Below are 19,189 nucleotides of genomic sequence, written 5' to 3'. Positions count from 1 at the left end.
GAAAAACACTTGAAAAAAAGCCATTGCTTCGACATGTTGTGTTTAAGAAAAATAAATTGACATAAAATGCTCCCACATTGCAAAAAATGTGTTACCTGCGTTTTCAAAATTCCCATAGACTTTCAGCTAAAATCTGGAGCTGACATTTTTCCTTCAAAAAATGCTAAAGTAGAAAAAAAAAGCCACAAAAAACTATGTGTAATGTTTCATGGGGAACCTCCACAGCCATGTAGCCCACAAACTGCCTTTGTAAATGCACCCATAGAGTCAAGTTAAACTGCAAACATGGGAGGTATACTTTGCCCATGTGCGAGTGTTTATTTTACTTCGTGGGATGCCTCTATATGGAATAGCCCAGTGTCTAATTGTATTCACACTTGCCTTCTTTTTTCAGCATTTTTCTCTGCATTCTAGAAAAAATTAAGAGAAGATATTTTCGCATTCTCTTTATAACTAGAAAATGTTTGGTCACTTTCTGATGTACCGGATTTTTCGCCCTATAAGACGCATCATAAGACCTAAAAAATTTTTTTTCATTAGACCTCAGATCAGACAGTCCCAATCAGACCCTCAATGTTAATAAGACCCTCAGATCAGACCCCCAATGTTAAAGGGGTATTCCTATCTTAGACAATGGGGGCATATCGCTAGGATATGCCCCCATTGTCTGATAGGTGCGGGTCCTAGCGGTGGGACCCGCACCTATATCGAGAACGAAGCGGGGAGTGCTGTGGCTGGAGGACCCCAGATTTCCCGGGGGTCCGTCCACCACCAAGCGCTAATCCCCGCCTCTCCCATAGAAGTGAATGGGAGCATGCTGCGCATGCGCGGCCCATGCTCCCATTCACATCTATGGGGCAGACGGCAATAGCCGAGCCAGCGCTCGGCTATTTTCGGCGGCCCCATAGAAATGAATGGAGGGCGGCTCCGCATGCGCAGTGCGCTCTCCTTCACTTTCGGGGCTCCGTTCTCGATATAGGTGCGGGTCCCAGCAGTGGGACTCGCACCTATAAGACAATAGGGGCATATCCTAGTGATATGCCCCCATTGTCTGAGATGAGAAAACCCCTTTAATAAGACCACAATAAGATTTCAAATCAGACCCACAATCAGACCTCAGATAAGAGCCCCAAAATAAATAATACCCCCCCCCCATTCAGACCTCAGATGAGACCCCCAAGCCTCAGATCAGACACCTATGCCGCAGAGCAAATAAATTTTTTTTAAATATCAACGCCACCACTCCTGGGATCCTGCTCTCTTCTTCTTCCTGCTGTGCTGTGACCCAACGTGCACAGTGTGAGGTCACAGAGCTTCCTCATGCTGTGCGCAGTTACAGTACAGATGACGGCAGAGGACCAGGAAGCACATCCACTTTGCTTTGATTGACATCATGCTTGGCAGAGCTTGTGATGAATAAACTGCTAGCAAAGACTATAGGCAAAGTTGCTTCAATTTAGATTTTTAAAAGCGTTTGACCAAAAGAAAATATGGGATGTTCCCTTTAAATAGACATGGTCCTTATCTGTAAGATAATAACAGGAGGATGTAAAAAGTCACAATAATCTTTTAGATTGACCTAGCTCAGTGGTGGGCAAACTTTTTAGTCAACTGAGCCAAATCTCAACAAAACCGCGATTGAAATTTCTTTTAAGAGCCAAATTTTTAAAACCTAAAATATATAGGAAGGTACATTGTTTTTAGTTTCAACAAGTGTCCGCTGATGATAATCAATATGAAGAAGACAACTAGCATAGTATGCGCATAAATCCATCAGGGTGACATAAACTTCAGGTGAAAACATAAAAAGACTATCAGCCGCAAAAGACACACTATATTGAAATTGCCTCAGGTGGCACCCTATTTTTGTGGGGCTTATTAACTAAACTGCAATATCTCACCTTTCTACAGTTTAATCATTGCATTGTTCATTGGTGAATTATAATACACTGCTCAAAAAAATAAAGGGAACACTTAAACAACACAATGTAACTCCAAGTCAGTCACACTTCTGTGAAATTAAACTGTCCACTTAGGAAGCAACACTGAGTGACAATCAATTTCACATGCTGTTGTGCAAATGGGATAGACAACAGGTGGAAATTATAGGCAATTAGCAAGACACCCCCAATAAAGGAGTGGTTCTGCAGGTGGTGAGCACAGATCACTTCTCAGTTCCGATGCTTCCTGGCTGATGTTTTGGTCACTTTTGAATGCTGGCGGTGCTTTCACTCTAGTGGTAGCATGAGACGGAGTCTATAACCCACACAAGTGGCTCAGGTAGTGCAGCTTATCCAGGATGGCACATCAATGCGAGCTGTGGCAAGAAGTGTCCAGAGCATGGAGGCGCTACCAGGAGACAGGCCAGTACATCAGGAGACGTGGAGGAGGCCGTAGGAGGGCAACAACCCAGCAGCAGGACCGCTACCTCCGCCTTTGTGCAAGGAGGAACAGGAGGAGCACTGCCAGAGCCCTGCAAAATGACCTCCAGCAGGCCACAAATGTGCATGTGTCTGCTCAAACGGTCAGAAACAGACTCCATGAGGGTGATATGAGGGCCCGACGTCCACAGGTGGGGGTTGTGCTTACAGCCCAACACCGTGCAGGACGTTTGGCATTTGCCAGAGAACACCAAGATTGGCAAATTTGCCACTGGCGCCCTGTGCTCTTCACAGATGAAAGCAGGTTTACACTGAGCACATGTTACAGACGTGACAGAGTCTTGAGACACCGTGGAGAACGTTCTGCTGCCTGCAACATCCTCCAGCATGACCGGTTTGGCATTGGGTCAGTAATGGTGTGGGGTGGCTTTTCTTTGGGGGGCCGCACAGCCCTCCATGTGCTCGCCTGACTGCCATTAGGTACCGAGATGAGATCCTCAGACCCCTTGTGAGACCATATGCTGGTGCGGTTGGCCTTGGGTTCCTCCTAATGCAAGACAATGCTAGACCTCATGTGGCTGGAGTGTGTCAGCAGTTCCTGCAACACGAAGGCATTGATGCTATGGACTGGCCCGCCCGTTCCCCAGACCTGAATCCAATTGAGCACATCTGGGACATCATGTCTCGCTCTATCCACCAACGTCACGTTGCACCACAGACTGTCCAGGAGTTGGCAGATGCTTTAGTCCAGGTCTGGGAGGAGATCCCTCAGCAGACCGTCCGCCACCTCATCAGGAGCATGCACAGGCGTTGTAGGGAGGTCATACAGGCACGTGGAGGCCACACACACTACTGAGCCTCATTTTGACTTGTTTTAAGGACATTACATCAAAGTTGGATCAGCCTGTAGTGTGTTTTTCCACTTTAATTTTGAGTGTGACTCCAAATCCAGACCTCCATGGGTTGAAAAATTTGATTTCCATTTGAAATTTTTGTGTGATTTTGTTGTCAGCACATTCAACTATGTAAAGAACAAAGTATTTTAGAAGAATATTCAACTAACTCAGATCTAGGATGTATTATTTTTGTGTTCCCTTTATTTTTTTGAGCAGTGTACATCACTGCATTGTCTTTGGAGTCTGCACTTTTTATGTTGACATCGGACTTTGGGCATGACATAAATAATTTCTATGTCTTGTGTTTTCTATATTTTTATTGCGTCAACAGTACCAGTGTGGACTATTAGAGTGTGTTTTTACATATTTTTATATGTACTTTCTGTTATTTTGATCTTAATTATTATTTCATTTTATCTTTATAATTTTTTACTTTTATTAAACTTGTATGCAGAGCCAGTGCAAGGTGTGCACGCCTATTTTATTACTTTTTCTGTTTAAATAGTTTGCATGCCATGTAAATGATGATGCCAATTAATTAATGAGAGTCACCTGTAGAAGGAGGTAGCACACTTGACTATGCCTACTATGGCGTCATGTTCGTAGCACAGCAAGCGCCTGCGGCGGTGTTCTATTATATTTCCCTACCCGGGAACTTTCACTACCCTCGTCACTTCCTGTTGTGACGCAGCACGTTCCGACGTTTGGAAGGAGGTGTGTACACCAAAGTGAAGGCGATTACTCCAGCCTCCTGTGTGATGATGCGCGTGCGCTAATAGTGGGAGGAAATATGGGCATGTTTTGAGATGTACACGCCCTCTCCAGCTTTGCGGAACGCAAATGCGTTCCACAGGCAAGAAGACTGTAGTGCGTGCTTCACAAATCTGTAGGAGGGGTTGGTCTTTCGGCTATGTGGGAGCCCGCACCTGTAAAAGCCGCATTCAAGGGGCTAAAGAGCCGCTTGTGGCTCGCGAGCCGCGGTTTGCTGACCACTGACCTAGTTAAAACCCATTTACAGGGGCAGACTGAGTGTTCGTATGTATTTACATGCAGCAGTCACCTCTTCTGTGTGGGGATCAGCGATCACTCGTCCCCATACAGATTCTTTGTTTGTGGGCAGCAGATCCTGTTTGAGACTTTAGATCCCTAGTTGTATATGTTGTAAATACATATATCCATGTTACTAACTGTATAATCACTTTTAGGCTCCATTCACACGTCCTTAATAATGGGTCCGCATCTGTTCCACAAATTGCAGAACGGGTGCAGACCCATTCATGCTCTATGGGGACGAAATGGATGCGGAAAGCACACTATTTGCTCTCCGCATCCGCATTTCTGGTGCGCGCCGCCGATCTTTCGGTCCGCAGCTCCGGAAAAAAATAGAACATGTCCTATTCTTGTCCGCAATTGCGGACAAGAATAGGCATTTCTATGGGGGTGCTGGCCAGGTGTGTTGCAGATCCGCAGTACACTACAGACGTGTGAATAGACCCTAAGGCCTCTCTCTGGCACACAAACGTTTTTTTTTTTCGTTTATGTTCCGTTTTTTTTCGTTTCGTATACGGACTGTATACAGAACCATTTATTTCAATGGATCCGCAAAAAAAACTGAAGGTACTCCGTATTCCTTCCGTTTCCGTTTTTCCGTTCCGTTGAAAGATAGAACATGTCCGCATAACGGACAAGGATAGGACTGTTCTATCAGGGGCCAGCTGTTCCGTTTTGCAAAAAACTGAATGCACACGGACGTCATCCATATTTTTTGTGGATCCGTTTTTTGCGGACCACAAAATACTGAAAAAGCCATACGGTCGTGTGCAAGAGGCCGAAATGTTGTCCTGCCAAAATGGGGAACTAGCTGTGAACTAATTTTTCCACAGCTTGCAGGTGCCAAGCATAGAATGTCAGTGCTAAACAGGTGGAAAAACAATAAAGCAATTAGACGATTACATTAAACTGCTTGATTTTCTTTCTGGTTTATACCACAAACACTTGGAAAGCGTTATATGTCATCTTACATTATTGCTGGATTTTAGTGTTGTGTTAAAGAGAGTCTGTCACCAGGCACAATGCCTTGTAGGACTAGCTCAGCTGAATGTAATAATAACTTTGACTGAGCGGTCCATTGTTTCATTCAGGAGAAAAAGTATTTTTATACCATATGCAAATGAGCAGTTAAGTGCACTGAGGGTGGGCCCAAGACACTCTCCGCATCCTTGCTCTTCCTGCTTCCTCTGCTAGTTCCTCCCTCTCCTTGATTGAGAGGGCCAGGTTCCTGCATAGGCATACTGCCTGGCCCTGACAGTCAAGAAGTTACTTAGATATTGATGACCAATCCTGAGGTCCTGAGCTAGCCATACAAGGCATTGTGCCTTTTTTAAAGGGGTTGTGCACATTTGTCAAAACCTCCCCTCCTGGGCAGACCTGCGAAGGGAAGCCTACTTGCTTCTAACACTGGCTGCTGGTTCTTGCACTCTTTGGCCTCTGCTGCTCCACTCTGGTCCCTGGCTGTAGGTTGGAAGTCCCTGCAGCTAATTGCTGGTCACAGCATTGACCTGCTCCCTTGAGTCTTGTCAAATGGTCACAGGATGCAAAGGGAATAGGTCACTGCTGTGGCCAGCGTTTGGCTGCATTAGCGTCAAACCGAAAGTTTACATTCAGGGACCCAAGCAGAGCAAGGGAGGCCGGAGAGGGAAGGAGCCATCATGAGGAAGCAGGTAACTATGATGCTTAAAGGGACTCTGTCACCACTTTCTAACCCCCCCTTTTAAAAGTATTGTTCTCTCCATGGCGCCCTTGTGATTACAAAGGTGTTGTTATAACATAAATTCGCCGTCTCGTTTTGATGAAAATACCTTTTATCTAACCTGTCAATCTTGTGGATAAGGTGCCCAGGGCGTTTCTGAAGCTCTGAAGCTGCCGCCCGCCGCCGCCGCCGTTGGTGCCCAGCTCCTCCCCTGATCCTTTCAGCGCCGCCTGAATGTAAAGAAATCCGCCTCCGGCTCCGGCTCTCGCTCAGGGCCCCCTCCTCCTTTTTAAAGATCCCGCGCGTGCGCACAGGCCTGTGCTCGTCTTATGAGGAGGTTGAGCGAAGTGCGCGCATGCGCACTTCGCTCAATGAGGCTGATTCTAAATGTCCGCACGGGCGCATCAGGCACAGGCCTGTGCACACGCGCGGGATCTTTGAAAAGGAGGAGGGGGCACTGAGCGAGAGCCGGAGGCGGATTTCTTTACATTCAGGCGGCGCTGAAAGGATCAGGGGAGGAGCTGGGCACCAACAGCAGCGGCGGCGGGCGGCAGCTTCAGAGCTTCAGAAACGCCCTGGGCACCTTATCCACAAGATTGACAGGTTAGATAAAAGGTATTTTTATCAAAACGAGACGGCGAATTTATGTTATAACAACACCTTTGTAATCACAAGGGCGCCATGGAGAGAACAATACTTTTAAAAGGGGGGGTTAGAAAGTGGTGACAGAGTCCCTTTAAGTTATAGTAAATAACTTAAGGACATGTTATATTTTTTTGCGGAACGGAAGTGCGGATCCAGAAGTGCGGATCCGCAAATGCTGATGCTGACAGCAAATTCCGGCCCCATTGAAAATTAATGGGTCCGCACCTGTTCTGCAAAATTGCGGAACGGATGCGGAACCATTTGGCGGAAGTGTGAATGGACCCTAATGCCACAAGGTTTACACACCTGGATTTGGAGATTTTCTGCCATTCTTCTCTGCAGATCCTCTGAAGCTCTGTCAAGTTGGATGGGGACTGTCGGTGGACAGCCATTTTCAGGTCTCTCCAGAGATGTACGATTGGGTTCAAGCCAATGGGCCACTGAAGAACATTCACAGAGTTGTCTCTAAGTCACTCCTATGTTACTTTTTTTTGTCTTGTTGGAAGGTGAACCTTCTGGATCAGGTTTTCATTAAGAATATCTCTGTCCTTTGCTCCATTCAGGTTTCCCTCAATTCTACCCAGTTTCCCTGTCCCAGCCGGTGAAAACACCCCCACAGCATGATGCTACCACCATCATACTTCACTCTGGCGAATGTATTGGGGAGGTGATGAGCAGTGCCTGGTTTCCTCCAGACACGGTGCTTTGAATTGAGGTCCAATAGTTCAGTCTTTGTTTCATCAGACCAGAAAATTTTGTTTTCCACAGTCTGAGAGTCCTTTAGGTCCCTTTTTTTTTGCAAACTCTAGGCAGGCCTTCGTGTGTCTTTTACTGAGCAGAGACTTCTTTCTTCCATAAAGCCCAGATTGGTGGAGTGCTGCAGTGATAGTTGCCTTTCTGGAAGTTTCTCCCGCCTGTACACACACACGGGATCTTTGGAGCTCAGGTGACCTGTCTTATCAAAGCCCTTCTCCCCTGATTACTTAGTTTGGTGGGACGGCCATCTCTAGGAAGAGACCTGGTTGTTCCATACTTCTTCCATTTAAGGCTACTTTCACACTCGCGTTTTGGCTTTCCGTTTGTTAGATCCGTCATGGGCTCTCACAAGCGGTCCAAAACGGATCAGTTTTGCCCTAATGCATTCTGAATGGAAAAGGATCCGCTCAGAATGCATCAGTTTGCCTCCGATCAGTTTCCATTCCGCTCTGGAGGTGGACACCAAAACGCTGCCTGCAGCTCTTTGCTGTCCGCTTGAAGAAACTGAGCCAAACGGATCCGTCCTGACACAATGTAAGTCAATGGGGGCAGATCCGTTTTCTCTGACACAATATGGCACAATAGAAGACGGATCCGTCTCCCATTCACTTTCATTGGAGTTCATGATGGATCCGTCTTGGCTATGTTACAGATAATACAAACGGATCCGTTCATGACGGATGCATGCGGTTGTATTATTGTAACGGATCCGTTTTTGCAGATCCATGACGGATCCGCCCAAAACACGAGTGTGAAAGTAGCCTAAGAATTTTGAAGCCCACTGTGGACTAGTGAACTTTTAGTGCAGCAGAAGTTTTTTCTTCTCCAGACCTGCCCCTCCACACAATGCTGTCGCTAATCTGTACAGGCAATTCTTTCCTCCTAATGGCTTGGTTTTTGTTCTGATAAGCATTGTCAGACCTTACTGTATATTAGCAGTATAGACAGGTGAGTGTCTTTCCAAATGATGTCCAGTCAACTGAATTTACACCAGCTGGATGACAATCACGGAGTAGAAACATCTCAAAGATGAGTAAGAGAAATGGGAGGCCCCCAGAGTTCATTTTGAATCATAGCAAAGGATCTGAATAAAAAAAAGTCCATGCAAAAAGAAGTTCCTTTTTAATAAATTTGAAAATATTTCTAAAATTCTGCTTTCACTTTTTCATTATGGGGTATTGAGTGCATACTGATTAGGAAAACTTAACATTTTATTTTTATTTTAGCATAGGGCCATAACATTACAAAATAAAAATAAATTGAAAGAGTATGAAGACTTTCCAAATGCACTGTAAATAAGATGTGCATTTCTCTATGATGCATTGGTCACTTTAATGACTTCTATACACAGAACCAGCCAAAGAATGCTTCCTTGCACAGTGCCTGCCAGACAGTTTACTCCTACATAGTGCCTGCTGGAAATTTCAACCGAACAGTGCCTACTTGGAGAGTTCACCCATACACAGTGCCTGCTTGGAGAGTTCACCCATACACAGTGCCTGCTTGGAGAGTTCACCCATACACAGTGCCTGCTTGGAGAGTTCACCCATACACAGTGCCTGCTTGGAGAGTTCACCCATACACAGTGCCTGCTTGGAGAGTTCACCCATACACAGTGCCTGCTTGGAGAGTTCACCCATACACAGTGCCTGCTTGGAGAGTTCATCCCTACACAATGCCTGCTTGGAGAGTTCACCCATACACAGTGCCTGCTTGGAGAGTTCACCCATACACAGTGCCTGCTTGGAGAGTTCATCCCTACACAATGCCTGCTTGGAGAGTTCACCCATACACAGTGCCTGCTTGGAGAGTTCACCCATACACAGTGCCTGCTTGGAGAGTTCATCTCTACACAATGCCTGCCACAGAGTTCGCCCCTACACAGTGCCTGCTTGGAGAGTTCATCCCTACACAATGCCTGCTTGGAGAGTTCACCCATACACAGTGCCTGCTTGGAGAGTTCACCCATACACAGTGCCTGCTTGGAGAGTTCATCTCTACACAATGCCTGCCACAGAGTTCACCCATACACAGTGCCTGCTTGGAGAGTTCATCCCTACACAATGCCTGCTTGGAGAGTTCACCCATACACAGTGCCTGCTTGGAGAGTTCACCCATACACAGTGCCTGCTTGGAGAGTTCATCTCTACACAATGCCTGCCACAGAGTTCGCCCCTACACAGTGCCTGCCAGAGAGTACATCCCTACACAGTGCCTGCCAGAGAGTTCACCCTAATACCAACCATCTGCGGTCATTACTGAAGTGATGTGTGAGAAGCCGATCAATAACTCATGACTGCTTGTTCCTTCCTTCTAAGGGTACCTGCACATGTTGCGGATTACTTCCGTTTTTTCCATGCTGCTTTTTGTGCAAAAAAAAAACACCAAAACATCTGGTAATACAGTACCAGCAAAGTGAATTCGATTTTCCAAAGCTCATGTACACGTTGTTGTTTTGTACTCATGGAAATTGATTTGCTGTGTGGATTTTAACCCCTTAGTGACCAGCCTGTTTTGGGCCTTACTGAACAAGGGTTTTGTCTTCCTTTTTTCATCGCTGCCTTCCAAGAGCTATAACTTTTAAATTTTTCCATCTATATAGCTGTTTGAGGGCTTGTTTTTTGCGGGACAAGTTGTAGTTTTAATGGTGCCATTTTGGGGTACACGTAACTTTCTGACTATCTTTTATTAACTCTTTCTGGGAGGGAGATGGGAAAAACAGCAATGCTGCCACTGAGTTTTTACGTTATAAATTTTATGGCCTTCATTTTTCGGTATAAATAACATAATATCCTTATTCTATGGGTCAGTACGATTACATCAATGCCAAATACATTTAGTTTTTTTCACGTTTTACTATTTTTGTGCAATAAAACCCCTTTTTTTAAAAGGAAGAAAATCCTTTTCCGTCGCCGCATCCAATAACCAATAACCTTTTTATTTAAATTTCGATGGAGTTGTGTGAGTGCTTGATTTTTGCAGGATGACTTGTAGTTTTCATTGGTATCATTTTGGAGTGAATTACACTTTTTGATTGCTTGTTATTATGTTTTTCGATGACAGCTAAGAATAAATTAGCAATTCCATATATTTATTTTTTTTACCAAAACGGCTGCAGGGAGAAACGTCAAAAACATACTGTTATGTAGTGCTGACATTAGCGCATCACTAATGTCAGTCAGCTACATAACAGTATTTCTGGTGGTAGAAACCCTTTAATGAAAGCTGTTATTATAATGTAATTACAGATCTTTTGGCAATCATTGACAGACTAACTCAGGTATACATGCCTAGCTCTAATAAACTAGCAAATAAAATAAAAAATATGACAGTTGTCCTTTATGTGAAACTTTTTTAACTTTTTTTTTTCAAAACACTTTATTTTTTTTTATTTTTAAAATATTTTATTTTACACTTTGTCTCCCCCATAAGGTCATACAAGACCTCTGGGGGATATTTAACTTTTTTTTTATTTTTTATTGATTTCTCCTGTAACTGGGGCTGACATAGTAGCCCCAGTTACAGGGTAAATACAACCCCCAGAGAGGCTGTACAGCATAATACAGTGCTGTACAGCCTCAGTGCAGGGCTGATCGAGGTCTGTGGAAGACCCGACAGTTCCTGCACTCTCCTGGCCCCGGCTGTCACATGATCACCAGGCCGGGGCAGGAAGCGGCATAGCGTTTCCTGATCTGTATGCACAGCGCTTGTTGAGCGCTGTGTATACAGCGATCTAGAAGGCATGGACACCTAGGAACAGTCCCTGCCTTCTCTCTGGGGTGCCCTGCTGTCACTGACAGCGGGCCCCCCGCTCGGCAGCTGCACGATGAGCGTGCAGCTGCGATCTCTGAATGGACGTTCCAGAACATCCATTCAGAGATAAACCGACCATCCAAGGACGTTTATAGTCAATGGGCGGTCAGGAAGTGGTTAATTTTAATAATTGTTTGTTTGTTTTTTACTTTCTTTTTGCCACTTAATAGTCCAACAAGGGGACTATAACAGACAACATTTTAATGCACTATCCCTATAGAGTATTGATTTTTTATGTCAGTGTTATACTAACATTGACAATCAGGCTGCGCCAGAGAGGCACAGCCTGCTGGAAAATACTCAAGGCTGGCTTGGGGCCTGTATCAGACCTCAGCCAGCCTTTACACAGATGAGCACCCTACAATCACATTTGCGGGGTACGCGGCATGTAAAGCGTTAAACAGCCTGGATCGGCGCTCCTGCTCTAACTGCTTGGACTGCTCTCATGTGAGAGCTGAGCCCCCGCTCCCAGGGGACCCATGCAGCACTTGGACTGGGCCGCCGTGAAAAAGCAGCAGCCCAGCCTGAGGCCCCTTAGTGACCACCGTAAAATGGCCTATGTGTGGTCACTAAGGGGTTAAAATATGCATGCAAATATACACCTTATGTATAGTGGTGTACTATATAGACTTCAATGGGGTTGTAAAAATAAACTGAAAATATACAACAAAAAACACATAAAAACTGCACAAACAATGCACCAAAACTTTGATAAATAGTGCGGACTTATATGCGGTTTTCCTGCTTTTGGCCTCTTAGTTATTACTTAACAGGTTTTCGAGAAGCAGCAGAGCTGCTGTGATTAAGCAATACTATCAGGATATATGGCTGTAGCACCTGTGTCTGATCACTAAACAAGCAAGGCAACTCTAGACCAGGGTTGGTCATTGAGAGAGGAACTGACTTGAACTAGCCTGTAGTACAGGAGATGTTTTGTAGTCATATGTAATGGTCACTAACTCTAAGCAGATGTCCTTTAATGTAATGCATATTGGATGCTTTATGCCTTTACTGGAGATCTAGAGCAGTTCTTTCTTTGCAGTGTATTATTTTTTAAAGATGTGGATGGATCACCATGCTTCCATGATAGTTGACTGCTGAGAAAGTTGGCTGTAGTCATTAGATTAGTTCTTATCTATTACTCTAAGCTGTTCACAACTTCTGTTGTATGATTAAACAGTAGATCTAAGCAGATCTAATTATCCAGTAGTTAAGAGTGTAGAATTTTAAAACATGTATGAAGAATAAGAATGATCAATTCTTTTGCATCACGTTCAGTCTTTTTAGTGGTATATGTCAGGGTGGATTTGATTTAAAGCAAACTGATTTACATCACGATTTAAATCACTAGTCAGTAAGTCTTGATTTAAATCATAGTTTTCTACATAAAGACAAATTCTTGCTGGTATAACTTATAATATGCAAGTAGATGAAGATTTAAACAACTTTTCATATTAGTTTGATTCGGTTGATTCTGTATTCATAGGTTTGTAGAAGTTAGGATTAAGGTCTTTTTCTCAACTGTGTTCATGTTATAATATTTTTGCTGTGAAGAAGAGGCATGTGATCTCTGCTGAGTCAAATTCAGTTTTGAGAACTGCAAAAGTAAACCAAGCATCTGTGATAATATCTTGAAAAACTGCCCAATAATCTTACAAAAATTGAGCATGACATTGTGAATGGACAAAGGGGGAAACTAACTCTCCTTAGGGAGAGAGCACCTTAATCAGTGTGAGGAGACTTTTAGGCCATACATGCTCCTCTGGAATTCTGGGAGGGAAGAAATGCAAATGAGCTCTTAACAAGCTTTGCCTCTAATGCCACCAGATGTAAGGCAGCTATCCTATAAGTCAATATTCAGCTCTTAAAATAAGCCTTGAGACATGACTTGGATATTAAATAAGCCAGCACCTCATCTGCAGACAGCTGTTTCGGACACAGGCCTCCTACCCAATTAAGCCAGTACTCTCTGCTCTGCACTGATGAGGGGCAATCACCCCGAAACAGCTGTCTGCAGATGAGGTGCTGGCTTATTTAATATCCAAGTCATGTCTCAAGGCTTATTTTAAGAGCTGAATATTGACTTATAGGATAGCTGCCTTACATCTGGTGGCATTAGAGGCAAAGCTTGTTAAGAGCTCATTTGCATTTCTTCCCTCCCATTGTGAATGGATTAATGGAATTTATTTACCAAAAAAATTAAACATATACAGCCTTATTCTACATAATTAAAAAAACTAATCTTTATTTCATGATGGAATAACCTTTGGATGGTAATATATTTTCCTCAAAAAGCATTTTATATAAATAAAAATCAGATTTTTTTTTTTTTCAAATCATCGATTTTTATCCACCCTGGTATATGTACATCATGAAGGTGCTTGTCCTCACAGTGGATGGCAACTGAAAAGAGACGCTTTCAATCTGGATACTTTCTATTATGTGATTGTACAATTCGTTCTAACACTTATGTGGCATTCAGGCAAATCTCGGAGATGGGGGGCTAAGTCACACAACGGTTGTCCTGCTGATCCAGCCATGTTAGGCTCCTTTCACATCACCGTTTCTCCTTACCGTTCTCCGGCTCCGTTAAGGAGCAGGAGAACGGAAAGGACAGATTCTGCATATAACTGAGACCTAACTGAGAGTAACGGAGCCTAAAGACCCCATAGACTATAATGGGGTCCGTTCGGTGTCCGCTCAGACTTTCGTCTCTGCTCGAAAATCATATTCTGAGCGGACACCGAGCGGACCCCATTATAGTCTATGGGGTCTTTATGCTCCATTACGCTCAGTTATCTGCAGAATCCGTCCTTTCTGTTCTCCTGCTCCTCAACGGAGCCGGAGAACGGAAAGGAGAAACAGTGATGTGAAAGGAGCCTTATAAAAGTAGGATTATGGAGGCCTGACCTATCTCTATTCTCAGTAGGTGAAAGTTAAGGTCCATTTTCATGGCTGATATCATTATGCAATGTTTGGAAATAAATGTTCATATGAACATTTGTTCCCTATCATTATCTGCTCGTTAGCATTGGATTAATGTGTAACCGGTTGGAACACTCATTTACACATTCCCAATAATCATCATGTGTAAATTGGCCTTTAGTGTCTCCTGCTTATAAACTTGTAATCTATGATAAGAAGAGCTGTACATTACATAACTACTGTGGTGTTTTGTCTCCAGGCCCTCATTAGAATGCCCCCCTACATCTCCCAGTGTGACGAAGTCCTCAGTTTCTTTGAAGCCAGGATGGAGGACTATAACCCACCTAAGGAGTAAGTAACATTGTGTAATTTAAAATATTCTAATACAAGGTTCATCTACTGGAGGAGTATTGTCTGAGAGAACTTCCATGTGTCTGCTTCTGGCAATAAAGAGGAGTCATTTATTTTTATTTGTATTGTATATTGAATAGCATATGTTTAGATTACTGAGATTGTATTGTGCTTACCTGAAAGGTGTTCACAACCCTCACTTAGGTTATTAAAGAGTCACTGTACTTAATATGCCTGTGTTCACCTGAAAAAAGCTGTGAAGTCATGGCCACTAGGGGTCATGCAGTCCACTGCCTGTTTTCAGGCAAGATCCGTCACTGGTAACAGAGACTACTGGGAGGAAGTGGGTATTTGTCAGAGCTAGCTGAGATCGTGAGTCTAATAAAACAACTGCTTCTAAGCATCATAGAAGCATCCTGCCTTTCTGTGATTTATTACTCCTTGTCAGCATTTTGAGTTCCCTAGAAGAAAACAAGCATAATGGGAAGTAAGGGAAGTGAGGTCATTGCACATAGTACTGGAAGAAAGGAGACACCCACTGCTTGTGAGAGAAATGCATCTAGTTGTGCAGCTAAATCAGGGAATAATATGGCTGAAAGAGACTTTAGGGAAGCCGAAACTTAACTGTTCCTTTACAGTTATGATTGTACAAAGAATCACAGCCATTATGCAAACTTTTTTTGAAAACTCAGGTATGCTTTAAGAGTAAGTTATTGCTGAAGTGTTTTCTGCTGTTTAATTCAACAATTTAGATTCATTTTAGACAGCACAGTTTGCAGATATCACAAACTAAATTTATTTTAGTGGCCATATTTATATTCCTAGTAAATGTTTGACTCCCAATACAATCTAGGGAGTCCGTATTCCCATGCTTATGGGGCAGATTTTTTTCAGTATTTTACTAAAGTGACAAGAGCCTGGTAAATTAATAAATATAACCTCTTCCCTTCCTACACCCACTCTGATCCAGTGCTGCCATTCTATGTTTAACCCTGGGCTGCAAGAGTAATGTAATGTTTGGCTTCAGCAGTGATATCTCATATACTGCTGCAGCCAATCACTGGCCTCAGCTGTCTAGTGCTGTACACTGCTGATGAATGTCACTGCTGCAGCCAAACAATACGTCACTGGCTGCATCCTGGGCAGATGACAGAGGTGCAGTTCGAGATCGTCACTGGATAAAGAAGGGACGTTATTTTTTTAAATTATTACAACCCCTTTAAGGTCTCCGAAAAACCTGCAGTTTTAACTTCACTATAATTAAATTAGTCCTTGACGGTGAGCAGCAGGGACAGTTAGTAAGAACTGAATCTGACATGTTGATACCTAGTGAAGAATTTTTCTTATTTTGGACAATGATAGAATAAGGCTGCGTTAAAGGCCCCCAAACACATTAGATAAATGCCATTGAAACTCACTGATTATCGAACGTGTATGGGAGCCTCCTGAATCTCCATTAACAGATGATGCCAGGAGAAAGAATGATCAGACATGTTGAATTTTAGCGCCCAATGCTTTTGTTTCTAAAGGAGGAGCTTGGCAGATCCTTACTCCCTTTTCCTTATGCTTCCTGGAAGACTGGCTGTCATCCGAACGAGCGTTTATTTGTTTAACAAACAAATGTTTTTCCAATAGATTTTATTTATCCAAAAAAATGTTACATTCATTTTTCCAGTTATTTTTAAAGGAGCATTCCAGCCAAAAGCATTTATCAGCTATCCATGGAAAAGGTGATACTCACACCAAACACCTCTGCCCCCATTACCCCACAGTCAGCAAAACTGTTCACATTTGGTAGAATGTTCACATAAGATGGAATGGAAAGAAAAACTCCAGGGGGCACCACAACAAGCAAGCAATAGTAATATCTAGACACAGGAGCATTTTTTTTATACTGTAAATGATTACAAATAGAAATGTGTCATGTTTTGTCTGACCTAATGTGGACATTTAATATTTAATTGTGGACCAACCCAAAAGCAAACTTTTATGTTCTCATATCTAATCTGTACGTTATATCTATTTTGTACGTTGTTCAACCAGTTTTCACTGTATTTACAGTATCAAGTGTGTATGTTTCATAGTAATGTTATTATATTTTTTTCTAATATTTTTTCATAATCTGTTCTTATTTACATGATTATGGGGGCAACCTTTTTGCCTTAGCTGCTGTGGGTACCATTCAGAGATATAACTTACAACAGCTCCATGGACCATAGGAACCTGTAGAAAGGAGAGTACCCGTTAACTTCTTTGGGAGAGTATTCGAGGCATACTTTGTGACCTGTGCAGAGATCACTGTACGGGAGGAAGGGGGGGGGGGGGGGGGTGCTAGGTTTGGTCGGATTGGTTCGGGGGAATAGATAAGTTATAACCATCACTTATTGTAAATGGTGGATTCTGTGTTCTCTGTACAGATATTTTATGTCCTTGTAATCCTGCCTTTCATGATAATGAGACGACTGCTAATAACAGGCAAAACAGGATGTGTCAGCCACGATTCCACAGACTGAGAAAATTCCCCCGATAAAATAATCCTCTATATAAAATTACAGGCATGTTGAGGTACACTATGGCCCTATAGAGGTCACCGAGCCATAAAACATTCTGATGCATTAATTCATACTGTAATAGTAAAAGATGGCTGTATTTTTGTATAATTTGGCACACAAGTGCTGCAGACCTATACTTATAATATGATGCTCTAATTAGGATAGCACATTTTATTGACAAGGCCATTCTAAGACAATGAGTAACCGCTCTCTTCCCTGACCACACCACAAACATGCCTATTTGTGTCTGCAGAATAGACATGTTACGTCTGCGGCAAGACAACTTGTCTTACTTTTCCCAAGGATCAGACTGGTTTAACCCCTTTGTAGATTTTGGTCATACCATTTAAAGGCGTTATCCAAACCTGGAAAAACCCAGCCACAATGCCCGGGCCCCTCATACAGAGAATACTTACCTGGTCTCCTCCACTGATCCCTCCACGCTATTGCTGCATCTCCCCGGCATGCAGATCACAACATCCTCTGACACAACAATTTTCAGTTTTTTGCAGTTTTGTTTTTCGCTCCCTGCCTTCCCAGAGCCATAGCTTTTTTTATTTTTCCATTCACATAGCCGTATACGGGCTTGTTTTTTTGCAAGACGAGTTATACTTTCTAATGCCAACATTTAATATGGCATACAATGTAGTGGGAATCAGGAACAAAAATTTAAAATGGGGTGCAATTCTGCCTCAGTTTTCCGGGTTCTGTTTTTACGGCGTTCACATGCGTCAGCATTCTGACCCCCATAACTTTTTTATAGTTATGTCTAAGAAGGTGTGTGAGGGCTCATTTTTTGTGGGACTATCTGTAGTTTTTGGGAAGTACAGTACAGCAAATCGGACATTTTTATTTTTTCCATTTACTATATGGGATAAGTTTTTTTTTATATTTTAATAGTACGGGAGTTTTCACACGCGGAGATGCCCATGATGGTATTTTTTTTAATTGCTCACATTTTTCTTTACAGGACTTCTTTGCATCACATTTATCAACTGTTTTACACCTTGCCTGACAAAGTTATATGGCTATGCAAGAAAGGGGAAGTGTCCTAAATTTGCATGGATAGCATTCTAGTGTAAATCTGGTGCAGGATTTACGATACTCCAAACTTATAACAATCTATTTGCCAGAATAGTACATTTTTCTAATATTAAAGGTAACGTGCCACAGTGAAAATGCTAAATAATCTGCAGGCAGCATGTTATAGATCAGGAGGAGTTGAGCTGGTTAATATATAACACTTATTAGAGAAATGTGTATGCCCTAATAATAATCAAACATTAGTTACTAAAAAGTTTAATCTTTATTAGCATCACGTGAAAAACAAACATATTACATCATAATTATGTTAAAAGAGACACATAAAAATCCACATCGTACAAAAGAGGAGGGACACCTGGAAGGAAATTGGGCAAATACAAATTGGGTGGGGGATATCCATATATAGTACATATAAAGTGCCAGTGCAAAATATAATCCTATACAAACATAGGGAATGAAAAAAAAAGAGTCCAACAGAAAATTAATACCACTCATTTGATGTCTGACATATAAATCAAGGGCATATACAACATATAACATATGATAATGTATATAGTCAAAGGGGTATGTAACAACAAATCTCCTATAAAGCCAGCCACTCATAAGACAAACTAGTACATCTGTGTAAAGTGCAAATGCATACAAAAAACGCCCAAGAATATGAAAGGATCCACATAAGGTCATTACAATCCGTGCTCAATATCCATCCCCATGTCCCTTACCTACCCTTACCCAACGCGTTTCGCCGGTTGGCTTCGTCAGGGGAAAATGTCGTACTTTTATTCCGGCGGCCTCTCGGCATGTGCTGCCGCCGGAACTCCGCCCCGCCCCCCATTATAGTCAGTGGGACCGGAGCGGTAGTCCGGGGGCATGCATTCACTAGCGGCAGGATGGATCCGACAGACTGCTCACCCGCCGGAACAGACTGCCGGAGGTCCGTGCCGCTAGTGTGAAACTAGCCTAAAACATGTATTTCATTCATTTAAATTCCTGCTCACTCTTGGCTTTTCAAGTGAAGGAGGAAGAGGTCCTATCAGTGATTGACAGCCTTCCCTCTAGGACTGTGTACAGTCGTGG

General features: G+C 43.0%; 1 protein-coding gene across 1 annotated transcript in view; it reads left to right on the top strand.

The window, feature by feature from the left end:
• SH3PXD2B (SH3 and PX domains 2B) overlaps nucleotides 1–19,189 on the top strand; it is a 171,296-nt gene that overhangs the window by 99,371 nt on the left and 52,736 nt on the right. The window contains exon 5 of the mRNA XM_040406366.1: nucleotides 14,425–14,516. Within this exon, the coding sequence (XP_040262300.1) occupies nucleotides 14,425–14,516 (92 nt within the window). The remainder of the gene's footprint in view (nucleotides 1–14,424; nucleotides 14,517–19,189) is intronic.

Source organism: Bufo bufo, chromosome 1 (assembly GCF_905171765.1).
Source record: "Bufo bufo chromosome 1, aBufBuf1.1, whole genome shotgun sequence".
NCBI classification, from domain to species: Eukaryota; Metazoa; Chordata; class Amphibia; order Anura; family Bufonidae; genus Bufo; species Bufo bufo.
Note: the sequence above shows the minus strand (reverse complement) of the source record. Positions and strands in the feature narration are given on the sequence as shown.